Source organism: Pantherophis guttatus, chromosome 14 (assembly GCF_059756535.1).
Source record: "Pantherophis guttatus breed Tessera chromosome 14, ASM5975653v1, whole genome shotgun sequence".
NCBI lineage: Eukaryota > Metazoa > Chordata > Lepidosauria > Squamata > Colubridae > Pantherophis > Pantherophis guttatus.
The window spans coordinates 17831682-17854711 of NC_142076.1; the positions used below are offsets into that span (position 1 = coordinate 17831682).

At 46.3% G+C, this 23030-nt stretch overlaps 1 protein-coding gene across 2 annotated transcripts in view; it reads left to right on the forward strand.

The window, feature by feature from the left end:
- FAM20C (FAM20C golgi associated secretory pathway kinase) overlaps nucleotides 1–16996 on the forward strand; it is a 66660-nt gene extending 49664 nt beyond the window's left edge. For both annotated transcript variants that reach the window (XM_087878579.1, XM_087878581.1), the window contains 7 exons: nucleotides 4122–4214; nucleotides 5405–5520; nucleotides 10673–10853; nucleotides 11765–11874; nucleotides 13448–13529; nucleotides 14811–14870; nucleotides 15985–16996. In XM_087878579.1, coding sequence (XP_087734705.1) covers nucleotides 4122–4214; nucleotides 5405–5520; nucleotides 10673–10853; nucleotides 11765–11874; nucleotides 13448–13529; nucleotides 14811–14870; nucleotides 15985–16237 — 895 coding nt within the window. In that variant the 3' untranslated portion in view covers nucleotides 16238–16996. The remainder of the gene's footprint in view (nucleotides 1–4121; nucleotides 4215–5404; nucleotides 5521–10672; nucleotides 10854–11764; nucleotides 11875–13447; nucleotides 13530–14810; nucleotides 14871–15984) is intronic.
- Nucleotides 16997–23030: the final 6034 nt, after the last annotated feature.

Below are 23030 nucleotides of genomic sequence, written 5' to 3' on the forward strand. Positions count from 1 at the left end.
GATAGATAGATAGATAGATAGATAGATAGATAGATGACTGCATGAAAATGTAATGAACTTAAATCCAATCAACCGGAGCAACAGCAGGGTGGGAGTGCCAAACCACATTTACTGCAGAGAATTGTAATCTGTGGCTGGCTAGGTTCAGCAGGGAATTAATAGAAAAAGTTCAATTTCTGACAATACACCCTTCCCGCGGTGATATAATGAGCACTTCGTGTACAGCGAGAAGGAATAACAGTTGCTTTCCAGATAAAGCTCTGCCCTTGAAGCGAGAGTCCCCCCACCCTCCCCTCCAAAATGTCTTTTTTTTTGAGACCCTCCCCCTGTCTTCTCTTGGTACAGATAAGTTTACCCTCTAAGACAGATAAGAAACGGATGCCGGCTGTGCATCTGGGCACAGATGCTGTGAAAGCTATCGGTCTGAGTCAAAAATTTTAGCAAGGGGTTCTCTGCCTGGTTGCTGGGTGGGTGTGGCCATGGGGGCGTGGCCTAGTCAGCCTCCTGCACCATGCGGGGGGGGGGGGATTTTTGCCCTCCCCAGACTCTGGAGGCTTTCCTCAAGCCTCTGGGAGGGCGAGAACGGCCTCCCCAGGCTCCGGAGGCCCTCTGGAGGCTGGAAACGGGCCAGTTTCCAGCCTTTTCGAACTTCTGATAGGCCTATTTTTCGCCCTCCCTGAGACTCCGTGTGCGCCCTGCATTTACCTGCATTCAAAACGGGCCACGTGGGGACTCCTGGGAGGAGAGGGGAGGGGTGGGCGTGGCCAGCCAGGAGTGGGATTTGGGAGTTCTCCAAACTGCACAGAACCTTAGCTAGAGGTTCTCCCGAACCCCCATCGTCTGTGGGGTTCTTTTGACAGGGAAGATTTAAAAGAAAGCCAAGCCAATTTTTTTTTTTTTAATTTGATTTATATGCCGCCCTTCTCCGGAGACTCAGGGCGGCTTACAATGCGCTAAGCAATAGCCTTCATCCTTTTGTATATTTATACAAAGTCAGCTTATTGCCCCCACAAACTGGGTCCTCATTTTACCCACCTTAGAAAGGATGGAAGGCTGAGTCAACCTTGAGCCTGGTGAGATTCGAACTTACAGTAATTGCAGACAGCTGGTGTTAATCACAATGCTTTTTAGTCTGCTGAGCCACCAGGCCCTTCCCTCCCCTTCCAATATCGAATGAGATGCTAAGGTCGTGGAGAAGAATGGGATTGTTAGATTGTGCATCCGTGTGTGTGGTGTGTTTTGTAGCAGAAAATAAGTCCAAGTTACAGTAGAAGTGGTCCTCGATTTATGACCACAATTGAGCCCAGAATTTATGTTGCTAAGTGAAAAAAATGTTTCACCGAAACTATTTTTCTCTGGACTAAAGACACACACACAAACACACACACACACCCATGAAGTTTTGACACACAAAAGAGATTGAATCTCGAACCCTTCTGCACACATTGGTATAAAACGCAGCACTCTTTTTTTAGACGGCCAAGGTGTCCCAACTATTCATCGTTCGGTGGGACAAAGCTTCTAAGAAGAAGTAATCCTGGCTTGCAGACGTGAATGTGAATGTCTGTGGGAAAAGGAGATTGTGGTTGTGTACTTCTAGGTGCAGCACTGACACAGCTTTACATGGATTAACATTGGAGATTCCGACTCCTCCTCAAAATCCCAAACATGTAATGTTTGGTTAAACATTCAGTCGCCAGAGCTTAACGTGTTGGAAGACCTCATCATTCCTTGGGTGAATGATGGTGGTTGGGTACATTGCGCAATCTCAGGAAATGAGTTAACTCGGTTACGGAGACCAGGGGAGCTTGTGTTTGTGTGGGCAGCTGACTCAGCGAAGAGGAAGTCTCCCAAGCAAGGTTCTTTACGACATTTTCCTTAAGATTTCCCAAGGTGGAAGGGTTACGCTTTCGCAGAAATGTTACCCACGGAGCTCATTCCAACTTAGAACTTCATCCCTGGATATATTTTGAGGGGAGACCTCCTTCGTTCCTTTGCCACCACTGTCTGGGAACCAGTGAGCAAGCTGTTCTTTTTTTTTTTATTAATAGCAGAGAAAACTTTGCAAATAAATGTTCATTTTAAAAAAACATCTCCAGAAACCTGACAAGGCTGTGAACTCAACAATTACAATAATTGTGGGGTCCTTGGTGCTCTTTGGATTTGGTGGTTCTCTCGCAGACGTTTCGTGATCCGACTAGCTAAGAGCCTTGGTGGCGCAGCAGACTAAAGTGCTGTTAACTAGCACCAGCTGCCTGCAGTTACTGCAAGTTCGAATCTCACCAGGCTCAAGGTTGACTCAGCCTTCCATCCTTTCGAGGTAGGTAAAATGAGGACCCGGATTGTGGGGGCAATAAACTGACTTTGTATAAAAAAAAGAACACCGCTTGGGGAGCCCCGAAAGCCCTACTAAGCAGTCATATACAAAAGTATGAAGGCTGTTGCTTAACGCATTGTAAGCCGCCCTGAGTCTCCGGCATATAAATCGAACCAATAAAATAAATAAATAAATCATCAGTGCATTGCATCGAGTTACTCAGTGCATTGATGATGTTACCTGGTTGGATCAGGTTGGATCAACGAAACTCAGAGAGTACTTAGGACCCCACAGTCGTCCTCCTTCTCTTCCTCCTCCTCACTGGAAACCCCACTCCTTTCTTGCACTGATGATATTACCTAGTTGGGTTATGAAACTTGTGCAAGGAAACACCCACTTTCAGAGAGCACCAAGGACTCCGCAGTCTTCCTCTTCCTCTTTTAAAAAAAGACAAAAGATCATACAACAGATTTTGTGACGGTTGTATACATCGAAGCTGATTTTAAGTCATGGTCAAATTCAACAAAATCCGACGATATCGATGTTTGTCCTAATCCTACTTACTTTGGTTATCCTTGAGGCTGTGTGCCTGCCTGCCGCCAGGAAAAACTTACACGCCTTCCATCTTCTGACTTTAAAATATTTTGCTTTGCTCTCTCTTTTTTCTTTTTTTCTTTTCCTCTGGTTGGTTTGTTTTCCAAGTACACCCTGGCCCTCTCCTGCTTCCATGCCAATGTGTGTGGCTTCATAAAAAGCCTGCACGCTTAAAATCACGTGTTTTCTCACAATTTCCCCATCGTGTAAGCAAATTTTCCTGAATGCATTCCTTGTTGTGTGCTGTTTTCCTAAATGGAGAAATGTTATACACAAAGCAGCCCTAGGAGTGGATAATTGTTCAAAAAGTCAGAGTGAAATTCAGCAGGAGCGAGAACCGAAGGCAAATTCCATTGTGGGTTGCATATTTGATGGGAAAGGATGAATTAAGACAGCACGTATTGAAAATATAAATTACCACATTTTTCGGAGTATAAGACGCTCCGGACTATAAGATGCACCTACCTTTTTGGGGGGAGGAAAACAAGAAAAAAAAAATCTGCCTCTGCCTCCCAACAATTTGCCTCCTTGCAGCAAACAGCCTGCTTTAGTTTCATTTTCATTTTCAGCACAGCCTGATTAGCACAAGAAAAAAAAATCTGCCTCCCAGCAATTTGCCTCCTTGCAGCAAACAGCGGAGATCCACACGGCAATAGGCAATGGCAATCCCTGCAGCCTGAAACAGCTGAGGGTCGGGAGGCCGATCCAACCGACAATCAGCTGCTTGTGCTAATCAGGTTGTGCTGAAGCTGAAACAGGCTGTTGGCTGTTTGCTGCAAGGAGGTAAATTGCTGGGAGGCAGAGGCCAATGGGTGGGGGCCAGTTGGTGGGCAGGACTACGTTCAGTGTATAAGACGCACCAAATTTTCACCCTCTTTTGGGGGAGGGGGAGTGCGTCTTATACTCTGAAAAATACGGTAAATCTTTTTTCCCCCTTTTCTTTGTCTCTCTAACACAGTTTCTGGTTGGGGTCAGCTGGATGACCCTCTGATTTCCGCACCCCAACCTGGAGGTGATAATAGGGAGCAAAAGGATCCCCAAAATTAATGTGGCAAGGCTACGTTTTGTACAGTTGTTGTAGTTGTTTTTTTAAAATATCTGCGTAAATACAAGTTGCACCCATTTTTAGGGATGGGTATAAATCAGGGATTCCCTCTTTGCCGTTTTATGTCATCCGAGCGTTTATTTTTCTCTTTCTTGTCCTTTGTAGGCAAACGAGGGAGCAGGAAACCCCTCCTGACTTTTTTTATTTTTCCGACTACGAGAGACACAATGCTGAGATTGCAGCATTTCACCTGGACAGGTAAACGAGGGGAGAGGGAGAGGGGTAAAATGGGAAGGCGGGGGAGTGAGCTGAATGCGATGTTTGGACACCCTAACAGTTGAGTCCGTTTTTCAGTATTTTACAACAGGACTGTGTAGGAAGTCATTCCGTTGTTGTTGTTGTTGTTGTTTTTTCTTCTTCTTCTCCTTCTTCTCTTTCTCCTTGTTCTCCTCCTCCTCCTCCTCTTCCTCCTTCTCCTTCCCTAATCTTTCTTCTTCTTCTTCTTCCTCTTCCTCTTCCTCTTCCTTTTCTCTTCCTCTTCTTCTTCTTCTTCTCCTCCTCTTCCTCCTTCTCCTCCTCCTTCTCCTCCTCCTTCTCCTTCCCCAATCTTCTTTCCTCTTCTTCTTCTTCTTCTTCTTCTTCTTCTTCTTCTTCTTCTTCTTCTTCTTCTTCTTCTTCTTCTTCTTCTTCTTCTTCTTCTTCTTCTTCTTCTCCTCCTCCTCCTCCTCCTCCTCCTCCTCCTCCTCCTCCTCCTCCTCCTCCTTCTCCTCCTCCTCCTCCTCCTCCTCCTCCTCCTCCTCCTCCTCCTCCTTCTTCTTCTTCTTCTTCTTCTTCTTCTTCTTCTTCTTCTTCTTCTTCTTCTTCTTTTTCTTCTTCTTCTTCTTCTCCTCCTCCTCCTCCTCCTCCTCCTCCTCCCCCTCCTCCTCCTCCTCCTCCTCCTCCTTCGTCTTCGTCTTCTTCCTACTCCTACTCCTCCACCATAAGAGATCACATGGAAGTCCACAGTGAAGTAGAATTGATGATGATTTCTGATATGCCTTCAAAGGTGGACAGTTCCATAAAGTAAATATTAGCACTGGAAAGATCTACTTTTGGCAAACAGTCCCTTAGACAATTGCCTATCTACAGCACTAAAGAGAGGAGCTTCTCCCAAAGTCTGAAGGACTGAATTGGTACATCCTAGGAGAGGTTCCCACTAGACCGTTTCTCAAGTGTTTTAAGGCCCCGTAAGTTTCAAATCTCAATAAGTCCCAACAAGCAGAATGCACAAGCCAGGTTTTAATCTTGATTAATCCAACCCCCTCTTTTTTTTATTTTTGCATTATTTTTTGACAGTTATGAGGTCTAACTGACTAACCCATTACGATATTTATGGCCCATCCTGCAGAAGATTTTTGTTTTTGTGGGATTTACCAGATCGAAACCATCTCTTCCTGTTTTCCTTCCAGGATCCTGGATTTCCGTCGCGTCCCACCAGTTGCAGGCAGACTGGTTAATATGACCAGAGAAATAAGGGACGTCACTCGTGACAAAAAACTATGGAGGACATTTTTTATCTCACCAGGTATGGGAAGACTTAGTTGACCTCCTGGGCATCAAAATAGGTTCCAGGTGACAGGCGGCAATTAAAACGAGGACCATGAACTTTCGCACATAACAGCGTTCAGGTCCACCAAAAAGGTTTGTGGCCATCGTGTTCTTTCATTGGTCAGCCTGGTGATTCAGCCTCTCAGATTCGCTCGGCAAAATGGAGGATTAATTTCCATCCAGAAGGAAGCCAGGGATCTAGTAGTGCGCAGGATCCAGTAGGTAACTTTTTGGCTTCCCACTGGATCCTGCCCAGAGGTAGGATTCATTTACCTTCCCTACCAGTTCGCAAATGTGAGCACATGTGCAGTAGTCGTGCATTATATCCGGGCGAGTGGGCGGAGCCTCCCACAGTCACCGCTACCGGTTCGCACAATCCGGACAGAACTGGCTGAATCCTGCCACTGATCCTGCCTTTCCTGTTTCTTCACTTCTGCTTTGTTATCGCTTTCTGGTTGCATCTGAATTGCCGCTATCGAAAAGGCAGCGGTTCGTACTCAGGTTGTGTTCATCAGTTTGGGGATTTGGCAAGGAGACACCCCCCCCCACCTTTGACTTCCATTATTAATGGCAACAGCAGCAAGCCCAGAAATTAAATCAAGAAGATGATGATGGTGCCGGTGTAAACATTTGAACCAAATCCCAATTTACGGCTAGGCAAAAGGCTTGATTGGCTGCCTCTTGTGAGCCAAAAGGAGATGCGTTGTGTGGGCAAGACCTGAATTATATCAACTTCTGGAGAGGATGGGGATCTTAGACACCAGCGTGGCATTTCATGCCTCTGGAAACCCACACTTGCTTTGGTGATGCTCTGTCTTAGAAACCATTCCAGGTAGACCTGGGAGTGCAAGTGAGGGTCTCCCAAAAGGCTGGGATCTTTTGCTCTGTTTTAGTAAGCAAGGTTGCTGCTTGGTTGACACTGCTGGGATCAAATCTCTCGGGATTAGATTCAGGAGACCTAGCTGAAAAATTCTCACCGTAAAGGCAGGAATTGGGGAAGCCTCCACCGAACTCTTGTTCCTCGTCAAAACAAGAAAAAGTCCACTGGTAAATGGGCTTTTAAAATGGGTTTAAATTTTTAAAGGGGGAAGGGAGGGAGGGAGGGAGAGAGGGAGGGAAGGAAGGAAGAGAGGGAGAGAGGGAGGAAGGAGGCATGGGAGAGCAGAGAGGGGAAGAAAAAGAGGGAGGGAAGAGAGAGATGATAGGAAGGAAGGAAGGAAGGAAGGAAGGAAGGAAGGAAGGAAGGAAGGAAGGAAGGAAGGAAAAGAGGGAGAGAGTTAGGGTGGGAAGGAAAGAAGAGAGGGAGGGAGGGAGGGAGGGAAGAAGAGGGAGGGAGGAAAGGAGGAGAGAGGGAGGGAAGGAAGGAAGAGAGGGAGGGATGGAAGAAGGGAGGAAGGAAGGAAGGAAAAGAGAGAGAGAAGGGAAGGGAGGGAGGGAGGGAGGAAAAGAGGGAGGGAGGAAAGAAAAGAGGGAGGGGGAGGGAGGAAAAGAGGGAGAGGAAGGGAGGAAGGAAGGAAGGAAAAGAGGGAAAGGGAGGGAGGGAAGGAAGGAAGAGAGGGAGGGAAGAAGGGAGGGAGGGAGGGAGGAAAAGAGGGAGGGAGGAAAGAAAAGAGGGAGGGAGAGGAAGGAAAAGAGGGAGAGAGGAAGGGAGGAAGGAAGGAAGGAAAAGAGGGAGAGAGGGAGGGAAGAAGGAAGGGAGGGAGGGAGGAAAAGAGGGAGAGAGTGAAGGACGGAAAGGAGGAGGGGGGAAGGGAGGGAGGGAGGAAAACCTTGCACCCAAAGTGGAGTGAATAGAAATAGCTCAGTCATTCCTTAAATGCCTTTCTACACCTTGCTAGCCTTAAAGAATGGCATGGAGGAATGATTTGTTAGCACTCCGGTGGGAGAGAAACTTTAATAACTCCGGCTGTAATTTTCGAAATAATCATTTGCCAAAATCAATGCGAGTTCTGGGGACTTTTGTTTCCCTTGACCAATCACAGAGGTTTATCGATTTCCACCCCTGTCGTTCCTCCCCAGCCCCCACCTTTTGGGAAATTGACAATAGCAGCTTTGCTTCACTTACTTGCAAGAAGAAAAGGGAGATTAGAATCTTTTCAACAATTTTTTTTTTTTTTAAAGAATGTGCTCAGGATTATTTACATCCCCCAGGTTGGGAAAGAAAGAATAGTGGCAAACTGTTAAATTGTCCTTATGGCAAAGAGAGGGAAATGGTTGTTTCAAAAGTTATGGGGAACTCAAGTCAGACAAACAGGTAGTTCTCAATTTACGACCGCCATCGAGACCATTGTTTAATCTTGCTAAGCGATTGTGAAGAGAGTCACATTCAATGTTACGATGTTTTTTGGCACGGTGGTTAAGCGAGTCATGCAGCCGTTAAGTGAATCCAAGTCGTCCCCCCCCCCCCCGTTGACTTTGCTTGTCGGAAGCTGGATGGGAAGGTTACAAATGGCAATCACGTACCCCCGGGACAGTATTCATCATCTTCTTTTAACGGCCCCATAATCCCTGGCGGGGTGGAGTCTGGGCAACTGAATGGAGCTAGCCGAGTGTTTACTGGCCGGATGCCTTTCTTGTTGCCGATGAGGAGTTTTGTTCACATATATTTCTCATTGTGCCCAGAGAGAGAAATATCTGCCTCTACCTAGGATCGAACTCACAGTGTCCTGATTGTGAGGCGAGAAGTGCACCTCTAGGCCACTGCACCACTCTCAGAAATGATCAGGGTTTGAGGGGTATAAAACTGTTTGTATTTAATACTAACTACTTGGAACTGGGTCACAACAGTAGCGGAAATTTTGAGTAGTTTGGAGAGCCAGCAAATACCACCTCTGGCTGGTCCCAGAGTGGGGTGGGAATGGAGATTTTGCAGTATCCTTCCCCTGCCATGCCCGCCAAGCCACACCCACAGAACCGATAGTAGAAAAATTTGGATTTCACCACTGAGTTATACAGTAAATGGAACCATCTTTGGCGATTAAGGAGTGCCAGCGTGCAGGAGCTTAAATAATGTAAGTTGGTTCACAACTCACCCTCGTTCACAGATTCCTCGCTGCTGGCAAGAGTTTTCTCACCATCCGGTGCCAGCTTGAAAAACGGAGTCAGTTCACACTTGCTTGTTTGAGTCAGCAACTGTTGAAGAAGCTGATTTGGGCAACAACAAAAAAAAAGGTGAAATCCAACAATCAACGTAGGTGTCTCAGCCAATTCTCAGCAAGTCACAGAATCATCCCCCTCGAGCCCTAAAAAATGACCTTGACAATGTGATGATCGGAAGGTGGTTTTCATTTTTTAAATAATCGGACGAGAAGCTCTTATTTATAGAAATCGAAAGATATTTCTGCGACCTGTGCAACTGTTTCAGAGGTTCTCCTTGTTCTACTCGTCCCCGACCCACTTCTTTTGAGGGAGTTTAGTTCCCTTAAGGCAGTGATGGCTAACCTTTTTGCCATCGCATACCAGGAGCGGGGAGGGGTGTCATGTCCATGCGTGCCCACACTCATAATTCTATGCGCCCCACCCCTGTGCATGCATGCGCGACCTCCCCACACACACACTCCCCCTGCTCCTGGCCCGCGATGGCTTGGTAGGCCTGTTTTTCTCTCTCACCATGCTCCAGAGCCTTTCTAGGAGTCTGGGGAGGGCAAAAACAGCCTTCCCCACCCCCACCCCCAGAGGCCCTCCATAGCCTGGAAACAGCCCATTTGCCAGCTTCCGGTGGGACCAGCTGATTTTCGGGCCTTCTGGGCCCACCAGAAGTTGGCAAACGGGCTGTTTTTGGCCTCCGAAGGGCCTCTGGGGGAGTGGGGAAGGCCGTTTTCGCCCTCCCCAGACTCCTAGAAAGGCTCTAGAGCCTGGGGGCAGCAAAAAAACGGGCCTTCTCCACCGCTCTCCGAGGCCCTCCGAAGGCAGGAAACAGCCTGTTTCCTACTTCTGGTGTGCCCAGAAGGCCCAAAAATCAGCTGGTCAGTGCACAACTGCACACCGGAGCTGAGTTCGCGTATCCACTGATATGGCTACGCGTGCCACCTGTGGCACGCGTGCCACCGGTTCACCATCACTGCCTTGAGGGGTCTCTGATTCCAGTTTCTGATTCTAGAAGAGGTTAGTTATGGGGTCCTTGGTGCTTTCTGAGCTTTGTTGTTTTCTTGCAAGTGTTTCATTACCGAACTCGGTAACATCATTAGAGTAGAAGAGAGGTGGGATTGCTCTCCTAATAAACCAAGCCAAGTTCAAAAACATTAGAGAATTCCTGGAAGTCTGGCATTCAGGCAAATCAGCCATCAACAGGCACATAGAGATAAGTGACATTTACATACCATTTGAAAGAGACAATAAAAAAGACTAGAAGGAAACAAAAAGACCCAAAACACCTCCTCTTCAGCAATCAACACCCAAATAACAAGGGATTAACACCACACTAGACCCACAATCAAGAAGTAAATGGAACCCCAATCAAGGAACTACCAACATAGACAAAAACTATAAACAACAGCCTAATTAAGGAACCACCAAGAATAAAACACTCACATCAACCCAACTCCTTTCTAGCGCTGATGATGCTACCTAATTGGGTCATGAAACATCTATAAAAATCAACCAAACTCAGGGAGCATCATGGACCCCACAGTTCTCCTCCTCTTCCTCTATTCCACAAACCCAATTCTCTTCTAGCACTGATGAGGTTACTACCGGTAGTTGGGTCATGAATCATCCACAAGAAAACATCCAACCTCAGAGAACACCAAGAACTTCACAATCCTCCTCCTCCTCCTCCTCCTCCTCCTCCTCCTCCTCCTCCTCCTCCTCCTCCTCCTCCTTCTCTTCTTCCTCCTCCTCTCCTTCACCTTCTAGCTCTGATGATGTTATGTAGTTTGGTCATGAATCATCCACAAGAAAACATCCAACCTCAGAGAGCACCAAGGACCTCACAGTCCTCCTCCTCCTCCTCCTCTTCCTTCCCCCATTCCCTTTTAGCCCTGAGGATGTTACCTAGCTGGGTCATGAAGCACCCATAAAAACCAACCCAACTCAAAGAGTACCCGGGACCCCACAGTTCAACCTTGAGCCACAGATATTCTCTTCCACCCATGTCGGTTGTCCCACCATGTTTCTCCTTCTTTCTGCAGCCAACAACATCTGCTTCTACGGAGAATGCTCCTACTACTGTTCGACGGAGCATGCCCTTTGTGGCAAACCGGACCAGATTGAAGGTTCCATGGCGGCCTTCTTGCCCGACTTGTCTTTAGCCAAACGGAAAACCTGGAGGAACCCGTGGCGACGTTCCTACCATAAACGCAAGAAAGCCGAGTAAGTGTTATGGTTAAGAGCCAGCCCGCTGCTTCTGCTGCAACCCCCATGCCTCAAGCTGTCAGTTCTCCATTGTTGCCTAGCCAGACTTTAATTCCACCACCGCTGAGCAGAACGAAGCCATCTGTCTGCCAAACGCAGAAGAGACACAGTAGGAAGACAAAAGAGCAGAGGTTGGGCTGAGCCATGTTGGCTTTATCGGGATGGCCCCCCACGTCTTCGTTTAACCCAGATGGTTTGGCTGTCGGGATTTTGTTCTAAAATCTAAAAACCAAAACGTCACAACCTCCATGCAGCTGGACTAATACTTTAGCACCTAGTTAAACTAGAATCCAACTTATTTTGCAGGTAGGGGAGAAATAATATTTTCCCCCGCATTTTTTTCTCCTGGCTCCGTCTCCGTAGTCATTTGGCATGACTCAATGCCAAAGGTGCACAGAATGCTGTTCCCTTCCCACCTAAGGTGGTCCCTATTTTTCTACTCGCATTTTTTATGTGCTTTCAAACTGCTAGGTTGGCAGAAGCTGGGACAAGTCACGGGAGCTCACCCCGTTACGCAACAGTAGGGATTCGAACCGCTGAACTGCCGACCTTTCGATCAACAAGCTCAGCGTCTTAGCCACTGAGCTACCATGCCTGCTATCCTGTTTCCCCCAAAATAAGACATCCCCTGATAATAAGCCCAATCGGGCTTTTGAGCACATGGCAATAAGGCCAAGTGCTTATTTCAGGGTTCAAAAAAATATAAGACAGGGTCTTATTTTCGGGGAAACACGGTATATCTTTAACATATAAATGTGCATATTTCCTCTGTTAAACTCACACCCACCCGCTCAATCCTTGCAGATATCAAAAGGAGGAGCATTGTCGGTGGCTAAGCTTCCCAATCTGTATTATTTCTTCTCATCCAGGTGGGAAGTTGATCCAGAATATTGCGAAGAGGTTAAGCAAACGCCACCGTACGACCGGGGAACCAGGATCTTGGATATAATGGACATGACCATATTTGATTTTCTGATGGGTATGTTTGCCGCCTTCTGAAATGGAGTAGCACTCTTAGAATTTGGGCAGTTTTAGTGGTAGAACATGTATAATTTGTAGATTTTTATTTATTTTTTTGCTGCTAGTTGTTGTTTTGGCTTATTTGGAAGGGACACAACATTAATGACTTTCTTGGCGAATAGCAGAATATCAGTTGGAAGGGACCTTGGAGGTCTTATAATCCAACTCCCTGCTCCAAGGAGGAGACCCTACACCCATGATGGTGAACCTTTTCAGCATCGAATGCCCAAACTGGAATGTACATGTATGTGCATGCATGTTCCAGAGCACTGGAAATCCAAAGACCAGTTGGCCGGTGCATGCATGTGTTTTTTTGGCTGGTTTTTTTGGCTGTTTTCAGGTCATTTTTCGGGCCATTTTCAGGTTGTTTTTTGGGCTGTTTTTGGCCCAAGAATGGCCTGAAAACATCTTGAAAACGGCCTGAAAAACAGCCTGAAAATGGCCTGAAAATGGCCTAAAAAACACCCCAGAAAATGGCCTGGAGAATGACCTGAAAAATGGCCTGAAAAGGGCCCAGAAAACAGCCAGAAAAACAGCCTGAAAATGGCCCCAAAAACAGCCCAAAAAAGGCCTGAAAATGGCCCAAAAACAGCCTGAAAAATGGCCTGAAAAGGGCCCAAAAACAGCCTGAAAAACAGCCAGAAAATGGCCCAAAACATGGCCCAAAAAAGGCCTGAAAACGGCCCAAAAAACAGCCTGAAAAATGGCCTGTTTTTTGGGCCATTTTCCGGCGCCCCGGTGCCCACACCGGAAACCAGAAAAGCAGCTGGCAACAGCGCGCATGCCCACAGAGCGAGCTCTGTGTGCCACCTCTGCCACGCATGCCATAGGTTCACCATCACGGGCCTTACACCATTCGAGACCAATGGGTGTCCAATCTCTTCTTAAAAACCTCCAGTGTTGGAGCAGCCACAACTTCTGAAGTTCTTCTGTCAGGAAATTTCTAGGTTGATTTTGATCATGGGATGAAGGACCATAAGGCAATCCTGTTTCCTCTTGAAAGGCATTGGACAGCCAGAATGGTGTAGGGTCTCCTCCTTGAGCAGGGGGTTGGATTACTAGAAGACCTCCAGGTTCTCTTTCAAACCTATTTGTCAGCATTCTGATGCTGCCATAAAAAGGAGGAGACGAGGCTTGACTTTTCACCTACTTATTTTCTCTGTAGATAATATCCCCTAGGAGATGGGATGGGAGGGGGGCATTCCTGTGGGCTGAGTTCAGAAGGTGGGGAGACTGACTTGGAAGATGGCCAATGAGAAGATGAGAATTGGGGAAGGGAAAGGGAAGGGTTTGGGGGTCAGAGGGTTAGTATCGGCTACGATGAAGTCGGGGCCAGATCTGTCGTACTCAATAAATGGAATATTTCAGCAAAGATTAATTGTTTGGGAGTGCAATTTATTTGAGATGACATCAAAACCTGACACTATTATTCCATGTTCTGAGTTCGTCTGCTGTTAATTTGCTTAAGATCTCCAACATGACGTTCTGCTAAACATTTTGCCTTTTTTTTAATTTTGCCTCCTCTTTTACAGGTAATATGGATCGACACCATTATGAGACTTTTGAGAAGTTTGGAAATAATACTTTTATTATCCACTTAGACAATGGAAGAGGGTAATTATGGGAGAGGAAGGGTGGGGTCGGTTGATCATACTTAAATCTTCCCTGTTTATTCTGGCTTATTCTTCACCGCTTTTCTTTTGACTGAAAAAAAGACGTAAATATGCCCATTAGGTCACTTTACCAGACTAGTAGTTTTTCTAGCTCAGAGATCGGCAATCTATACAGGTCGTCCTCATTTAGTGACCACAGTTGGGGCTGACAACTCGGTCGTTAAGCAAAACAATTGCCAAATGAAACCATGAAAAGTAAGGTTCTGCATTTAGGCAAGAAAAACCAAATGCACAGGTACAGTATAGGTGGTACCTAATTCAATAGTAGTAACTGTGAGAGGGATCTTGGAGTCCTAGTGGACAACCATTTAAATAGGAGCCAGCCGTGTGCAGCAGCTGCCAAAAAAGCCAACACAGTTCTGGGCTGCATAAACAGAGGGATAGAATCAAGATCAGGTGAAGTGTTAGTACCACTTTATAAGGCCTTGGTAAGGCCACACTTGGAATACGGCATCCAGTTTTGGTCGCCACGATGTAAAAAAGATGTTGAGACTCTAGAACGAGTGCAGAGAAGAGCAACCAAGATGATTAGGGGACTGGAGGCTAAAACATATGAAGAACGGTTGCAGGAACTGGGTATGTCTAGTTTAATGAAGAGAAGGACTAGGGGAGACATGATAGCAGCCTTCCAACATCTCAGGGGCTGCCCCAAAGAAGAGGGAGTCAAGCTATTCTCCAAAGCACCTGAGGGCAGGACAAGAAGCAATGGGTGGAAACCAGGAGAGAAGCAACCTAGAACTAAGGAGAAATTTCCTGACAGTGAGAACAATTAATCAGTGGAACGGCTTCCCTCCAGAAGTTGTGAATGCTCCAACACTGGAAGTTTTTAAGAAGAGATTGGATAACCATCTGTCTGAAAGGGCATAGGATTTCCTGCCTAAGCAGGGGGTTGGACTAGAAGACCTCCAAGGTCCCTTCCAACTCTGTTATTCTATTCTATGACTGTGCTTATGATCACAGTTCGACTTTCCGTTGCTTTACAGACCTGTGAAGGTTGTCAAGAAAAATAATAATATTTTCTTTGAAGACTTGTGGTGAGGCTCAGGAGGCCTGCCCACGTTTCCTGCAAAACATCTCTTTGGCTCCAGACCTGAAGTTCGGCCCATGGCTAAAAATCATGGCATTAAAGAGTGCATTCAGTTTCTGCCCTGACTCTTCGCCAAGAATTTGAGGCAGAAAGTGTATTTCTAGTGAATGCTTCTTGTGTTCTTCTTTCCTGCAGGTTTGGGAAATATTCTCACGATGAACTGTCTATCTTGGTGCCTTTAAATCAGTGTTGCCGGTATGTTTGGCATTTATTTATTTTCTTTTTCTTCTTCTTCTTCTCTTCATTGGGGATCAATTTAGGGAGGATTTTGGAGGCTGTAAACACAAGAGTCCTTGATTGAAGATCACAACCATTTGTGTTATAAGGGCATCGAATGACTGGTGGTTACAATCAGTCCTTAAAGTTCAGGATGTCTAAACACCCCTGCAATCAGTGATTGAGAGATGATAGATAGGAGAGAGAGGAGAGATGATGGATAGATTAGATAGATAGATAGATAGATAGATAGATAGATAGATAGATAGATAGATAGATATAGAATATATATATATATATACGATAGGTGGTTGGAAGGATAGCTAGCTAGATATAGATATGATATAGCTAGCTATGAATGGATGGATGGATAGATGGATGGAGATAGGTAGGTAGGTAGGTAGGTAGGTAGGTAGGTAGATAGATAGATAGATAGATAGATAGATAGATAGATAGATAGATAGATAGATAGATAGATAGATAGATAGATAGATAGATAGATATGGATGGATAGCGAGATAGATAGATAGATATGGATGGATGGATAGCGAGATAGATGATGATGATAGATAGATAGATAGATAGATAGATAGATAGATAGATAGATAGATAGATAGATAGATAGATAGATGATAGATAGATATGGATGGATAGCGAGATAGATGATAGATAGATAGATAGATAGATAGATAGATAGATAGATAGATAGATAGATAGATAGATAGATATGGAGAGAGAGAGAGAGAGAGAGAGAGAGAGAGATGGATGGATGATAAGTAGATAGGTAATAGGTAGATATGGATGGATGGATGGATGGGGAGAGAAAGAGAGGGAGGGAGGAAGGGAGGGAGGGAAATGATAGATTCAGATGGATAGATAATAGATAGATGGCAAGTAGACTGACAGACAGAATTTTCTGTTATGGGTAAAACTAGTTGTTCAGTGTTGAATCATGGTAGACCATATAGTTGGAATCCAGAATGAGTCCTTCCAGAAACCAGTTCTGCTAAACACAGGATTAAAAAAAAAAAAAAAAACCCATAGCCCAAGCGTGCTCCACCTCTCTCACCTTCCAACTGCTTCTTCCTCCTAGAATACGGAAGTCCACCTACCTGCGTTTACAGCTCCTGGCCAAGGAGGAGTACAAACTGAGCCAGCTGATGGAACAATCTTTGCTGGAGGACAAAATCGCCCCCATCTTGTACAAACTACACCTCCAAGCGATGGATCGGAGGCTCCGGATAGTCCTGCAGGCCGTCAGGGACTGTATAGAAAAAGGAAGTTACAACAAGGTGGTGGAGAATGACTTTGCCTCCTCTAGGAGCACCGTCACGACCGAGAGGTAGTGACAACGGACAGACTTCCTTCAACGCCGCTGAAGAAAGACCAACACGTCGACCAAGCCACCATCCCAACAGTCTCGCGAAAGACTGTGTGCGTAGGCCACGTTTGAATTCAGTGAATTCAGAAATTGCTCTTTTAATTGTTCTCCAAGTAAGTAGCTAAGGCATAGACTCTGCAACAGATCAGACTGAGAATAACAGGTAGCTCGGCCGTCAACAGCTCTCGGGACCATCCACGTGTTCTCAGTGGGACGTGGTCACCCACCATGTTTTTTTTTTTCCATCCAGCCTCACTTGCCTTAGGTTCTAAATTATTCTCCATCGTCAACGAGGGCTTTGGAGTCCACCTGTGGGCGGAGCTTCTGGCAAGCCCCACCTTCCCCTCTCCCCCCCCCCCGGTGCTTTCATTTCTCCAAGCGGCCAGTGAATTCGTGGGCCCCCCACTTCTTTCTTCGTCCTGATCCTCCAGCGCAAGTGGCACCACCACCTCCTCCCCAACCGCTGAGAAGACCCGGTAGGAAATGCCGAAAAGTCATCCACATATCTGGTGGCTCGCTGGCGAAGACACTGAGCTTGTCGATCAGAAAGTTCGGCCGTTTGACAGTTCGAATCCCTAGTACAGGTCTCCGGCGTGAGCAGGGGGTTGGACTTGATGACCTCCGAAGTCCCTTCCAACTCTGTTACTGTTACTGGATCCACTTGTCCGTGTTGCAGTTTTCCAAACCAATCCTATCGACTTAGGAAAATGAAAAAAAATAAAAATACGGAAGATTATGAAACGGGATCTTCTCACTGGCTGGAGTAGCCCTCTCGTTCTTTCCTTCCTTTTCCTTTGTACAGAAAGCCGGTCCTTATTTAATATTTTGTATTTATAGAGGAGACGGTCGTGTTGTGTTCTTCTACTTCTTCTTTTTTAATAAACGGAAAACGCTACCTTTGGACGAGGGAGGGAGCGACGGATTGCCTACCACCCTCAAGGTGGTCTCCAAGAGGATTCCAAAGAAGAGAAGTCCCAGCTCTTGGTCGCTGCTTGACGCGCTCCTAGATCTTGAATCTGGGTTTGTGGGAGGTCGGGGTAGCGAAAGAGGTGAATGGATTAAGAATTTGGAGACCGTGCACACCGGAAGAGCTTTTTGGGAAAGGTTAGAGTATAAATATTCTCTCCCTAACGAAGGGAGAGAAGGAAAGGGTCAGGAACGGAGAAGGCCACGCTATGGATGCTTCCTTCAACGTGGTCCTGAAATCTTACTTCCTCGTGTCTACCTTCAAGGCGTTGTCCTCCTTTTCTCTTGCTCCTTCCTGGCTGCCAAAGTTCTCCCACTTGCTCCCCAGCATTTCCAAGACTGAGCCAGCTACGGGCCAAGCCAAATCCCCCACCTCAACCACCCACCCACCCCAGAAAGGACCACCCTCCACAAAAGTGCAGCAGCTTCGTCAAAAGAAGAGCGGGACAATCCGTGCATCGGCGAGAATACTTGAATGCGGTTTTACAGAGTGATGTTTAAACAAGAAAGAAAGAAAGAAACCCAACCTCCGCCACAGATAAATGGTACTATTTATCCATCCGAAAGTAAGCAGCTCTTTCTTCTCTTTCTGGACTGCTGAAGCTGAGCTGCTGCTTTTTCTCAAATCTGCTTTTGATAGTTTTCTTTTATGTAAATATATACATATCCAAGTTTAAAAAAAAACAACAAAAAAAAAACACAGATTAAAGGGGGAAAAAAAACCAGAAGCTGCTTTCAGCGGCAGTAGAATTTTATGGCTTCCTTCTTTCCTTCCTTCCTTCCTTCCTTCCTTCCTTCCTCCCTCCCTCCCTCCCTCCCTCCCTTCTTTCCTTCCTCCTTCCTTCCTTCCTCCCTTCTTTTTTTCCTTCTTTCCTCCCTCCCTCCTTCCTTCTTTCTTTCCTTCTTCCCTCCCTCTTGCCTCTTTCCATCCTGTCCCCTTCCTTTCTCCCTCCCACTCTCCATCCTCTCCTTCCTTCCTTCCTTCCTCCCTCCCTCCTTCCATCCTGTCTCCTTTCTCCCTCCCTCCTTTCCTTCCATCCTCTCTCCTCCCTTCTTTCCTTCTTTCTCCCTCCTTCTTTTCCTTCCCTCCTCACTCCTCCCTTCCTCTTCCTTTCTCCCTCCCTCCCTCCTTTCTTTCCATCCTCTCTCCTCCATTCTTTCTCCCTCCCTCTTTTCCTTCCCTCCTCACTCCTCCCTTCCTCTTCCTTCCGCCCTCCCTCCCTCCTTTCCTTCCATCCTCTCTCCTCCCTTCTTTCCTTCTTTCTCCCTCCCTCTTTTCCTTCCCTCCTCACTCCTCCCTTCCTCTTCCTTTCTCCCTCCCTCCCTCCTTTCCTTCCATCCTCTCTCCTCCCTTCTTTCCTTCTTTCTCCCTCCCTCTTTTCTTCCCTCCTCACTCCTCTCTTCCTCTTCCTTCCTCCCTCCCTCCCTCCCTCCTTTCTTTCTAATTTCTTTCTTTCTTTCTTTCTTTCTTTCTTTCTTTCTTTCTTTCTTTCTCTCTCTCTCTCTCTCTCTCTCTCTCTCTCTTTCTTTCTTTCTTTCTTTCTTCCTTTTTCCTCCTTTCCGTGGATTTGTTTGCAGTGTGGTCCCAGTGCAATAAAGATATGGCAAATACGTGGTCTCCATGATTCCGTGATTCCAGTCATCCCAACAGAAAAAAAACTTGCACCCGCTCAAGGCCCAGAGCTGTTTCTCTCTCTTTCTCTCTCTCTCTCCCTCTCCCTCTCTCTCTCTCCCCCACCCCTCTCTCTCTTTATTTTTCTGAAGCACAAGTTTGAGCTCATTCCACCTTGACCTGCCTGAACCTGCCTCAGAAGGAGAATCTTAAGTCACATTAATTCACCCAGATGCCTCCGGCTTGTACAGGCAGCCTTTTCCATGGTGCCTCTCAGACTAGAGATGTTTTCCTCTTTCGCTCTGCCTGATGAGGTCTGTCCCTTGTATTCTTTCCCTCGTTTTTCTCTCGTTTTTTTCCGGCTTCACGTGAGAATCGATCCCTCTTTAACACCCTCGTATGCTTTCCCAGGGCTGAAGCCTACAACTCACAGTAGTGGCCAAACTTGTGGAAACCTTGTTGGAAAAAGTGTATTTTTGAGGTTTGATGGCTAATAACACCCCTTTTTTTTTTTTTTTTTTTTTTTGGAGTTTCAAGATAATCCTATTCCACTGCCGGAATGGCCTGGGAATAGCCCAGACCTTCACCCAATGGAAAAATCTATGGAGCCAGCTAAAGAAACTTGTTAGTCAGAAGCAACCCAGCAATAAAACCCAGTTAATCGAAGCCATCCTTCAATCTTGGTTTCACATTAGAACAGCTGCAGAACTGAAAGACTTGGTTCACTCCATGGGAAGACGTTGGAAGGCCATCATTCATGTTAAAGGTTACCCAACGAAGGATTAACTGACATGGGGATCATTTTTGTATATCTTGTTTTTTTTCTACCTGTTTCACTTTGCTTCTTTATACTGTAACTGCTGTTCTAATAGCACATCCTTCATAAAAGTTATTTCATTCTTGATTAAATTATCTTTCCATTGATATATAATTTTATGGTACTACTAACACAAAAAAAATCAAATAATCGAATAATCAAAATCAAATAATCAAATAATAATAATAAAAGTGGTGTTATTAGTTTTAGAAAATACAACTTTTCCCAAAAGGTTTCCACAATTTTGGCCACGACTGTAATTTCTCACCTTATTGTTTATCCATCTAGATTCACGGGTGTCGAACTCGCCACCTCACGTTACCTTCACGTGACATTTCGCAATGTTTTTCCCATTCGCGGAGCTGGGGTGGGCGTGGCCTGCATGAGACGGCCTGCGGGCCACCAGCTCAACACCCCTGATCTAGACAATTGCTTGCACCGTCGTAAGTCAAGTATCCTTGACTTACGACGGTGCGACAATGGTTTACAATCACGATGGTGCTGGGAAAAAACTGAAGTTATGACCACCACACCATCCAGTGGTCATGTGATCTTGATTTGGGCAGTATTTCACATTTACAACCCATGGCAGCATCCTGGGGTCACGTGATCACAATTGTTCTGCCCCAGCTACCGACCCCAAAGAACGCAGCGCACACAAAGTCCGTTCAAACCTTAGTTTATTAAACAAACCAGTCTTTTACAACAACGGCTGTGAATTAACTGCATTAACAGCCGCCAAGAATTCAAAGAATAATAACTGAAAGCTTACTGTGGTTGGCAGAATGCCCAGAAGCAATTTGCAGGAAGCTGATAAGATAAGCAAGACAAGACATGAAGGTATGTGAACAGAGTTGTTCCCTGCAAATTGCTTCAGTCGGCGTTCCTCCTTAAATAGGCTAAGGGAGTGGCCAATTAGCCCCAAGCCTTACTCTCGAGGAAACCTCCTCCTGAGGAGCCACTCCTGCCTCCTCTTCACTTATGGGAGCTTCTGCAGGTTCTGAAGGCCCTGGCTGAATCCCCGCCTCTGGCACCACATCTTCTCCAGCCTCCTCATTGTCCGACTCGAGCGCCAGCTGCACAGGCTGCTGGCGCAGCACCACACCAGCCTCCTCGCTGTCGGAATCACCTACTAGCTGCACAGGCCGTGTACGGGCCACAACAACAATTGGTGACCTTCCCAGCCAGCTTTTGATGAGCAAAACAAACGGGGGGAGTCAGTTTTGCTTAATGACCACATACAGTAGTCCTCAACTTACAACCATTCGTTTAGTGACCGTTTGAAGTTACGTCACTGAAAAAAGTGACTTATGACCGTTTTTCACACGAGTGTTGTAGCATCCCTGTAGTCACATGATTGAAACTCAGACACTTGGCAGCGGACTCATGGTTATAGTCTATGATGGCAGTGGACTATGATGGTTATAGTCAACATTCTTGCTTGGCAGAAAGGTTGGGCCCAATGATAGCAATAGCATTTAGACTTATATACCGCTTCACAGTGCTTTTACAGCCCTCTCTAAGTGGTTTATAGAGTCAGCCTCTTGCCCCCAACAATCTGGGTCCTCATTTTACCCACCTCGGAAGGATGGAAGGCTGAGTCAACCTTGAGCCCCATCGGGATTGAACTGCTGGCAGTCGGCAGAGTCAGCCTGCAATACTCCATTCTAACCACTGCGCCACCAGGAAGGAGAATGAGAAGGGGAATAAGAGGGAAGAATAGAATAGAATAGAATAGAATAGAATAGAATAGAATAGAATAGAATAGAATAGAATAGAATAGAATAGAATAGAATTTTTTATTGGCCAAGCGTGATTCGACACACAAGGAATTTCTCTTGGTGCATATGCTCTCAGTGTACATAAAAGAAAAGATACGAAGGAAGGAGGGAGGGAGGGAGGGAGGGAAGGAAGGAAGGAAGGAAGGAAGGAAGGAGGATAGATAGCAATAGCACTTAGATTTATACACCGCTTCACAGTGCTTTTACAGTCCTCTCTAAGCGGTTTACAGAGTCAGCCTCTTGCCCCCAACAATCTGGGTCCTCGCTTTACCGACCTCAGAAGGATGGAAGGCTGAGTCAACCTTGAGCCGGTCAGGATCGAACTCCTGGTATTTGGGCAGAGTTAGCCTGCAATACTGTATTCTAACCAGTGGGGAAGGAAGGAAGGATGGAAGGAAGGAAGGAAGGAAGGAAGGAAGGAAGGAAGGAAGGAAGGAAGGAAGGAAGGAAGGGTAACAATAGCACTAAGACTTATATACCGCTTCACAGTGCTTTTACAGCCCTCTCTAAGCGGTTTACAGAGTCAGCCTATTGTCCCCCAACAATCTGGGTCCTCGCTTTACCGACCTCAGAAGGATGGAAGGCTGAGTCAACCTTGAGCCGGTCAGGATCGAACTCCTGGTATTTGGGCAGAGTTAGCCTGCAATACTGTATTCTAACCAGTGGGGAAGGAAGGAAGGATGGAAGGAAGGAAGGAAGGAAGGAAGGAAGGAAGGAAGGAAGGAAGGAAGGAAGGAAGGAAGGATAACAATAGCACTAAGACTTATATACCGCTTCACAGTGCTTTTACAGCCCTCTCTAAGCGGTTTACAGAGTCAGCCTCTTGCCCCCAACAATCTGGGTCCTCGCTTTACCGACCTCAGAAGGATGGAAGGCTGAGTCAACCTTGAGCCGGTCAGGATCGAACTCCTGGTATTTGGGCAGAGTTAGCCTGCAATACTGTATTCTAACCAGTGGGGAAGGAAGGAAGGATGGAAGGAAGGAAGGAAGGAAGGAAGGAAGGAAGGAAGGAAGGAAGGAAGGAAGGAAGGAAGGAAGGAAGGATAACAATAGCACTAAGACTTATATACCGCTTCACAGTGCTTTTACAGCCCTCTCTAAGCGGTTTACAGAGTCAGCCTCTTGCCCCCAACAATCTGGGTCCTCGCTTTACCGACCTCAGAAGGATGGAAGGCTGAGTCAACCTTGAGCCGGTCAGGATCGAACTCCTGGTATATGGGCAGAGTTAGCCTGCAATACTGTATTCTAACCAGTGGGGAAGGAAGGAAAGGAAGGAAGGAAGGAAGGAAGGAAGGAAGGAAGGAAGGAAGGAAGGAAGGAAGGAAGGAAGGAAGGAAGGAAGGAAGGATAACAATAGCACTAAGACTTATATACCGCTTCACAGTGCTTTTACAGCCCTCTCTAAGCGGTTTACAGAGTCCGCAACTTACCCTCCCTCCCCCATCAATCTGGGTCCTCAGTTTACCCACCTCAGAAGGATGGAAGGCTGATGGTCATAAGTCATTTAAAAATGAAAAAAGAGAAGCGGAAACCCAGGAGGGTGTGGGTGCAGAAGGGGATCTGAATGGGCTGCCAGCTGCAG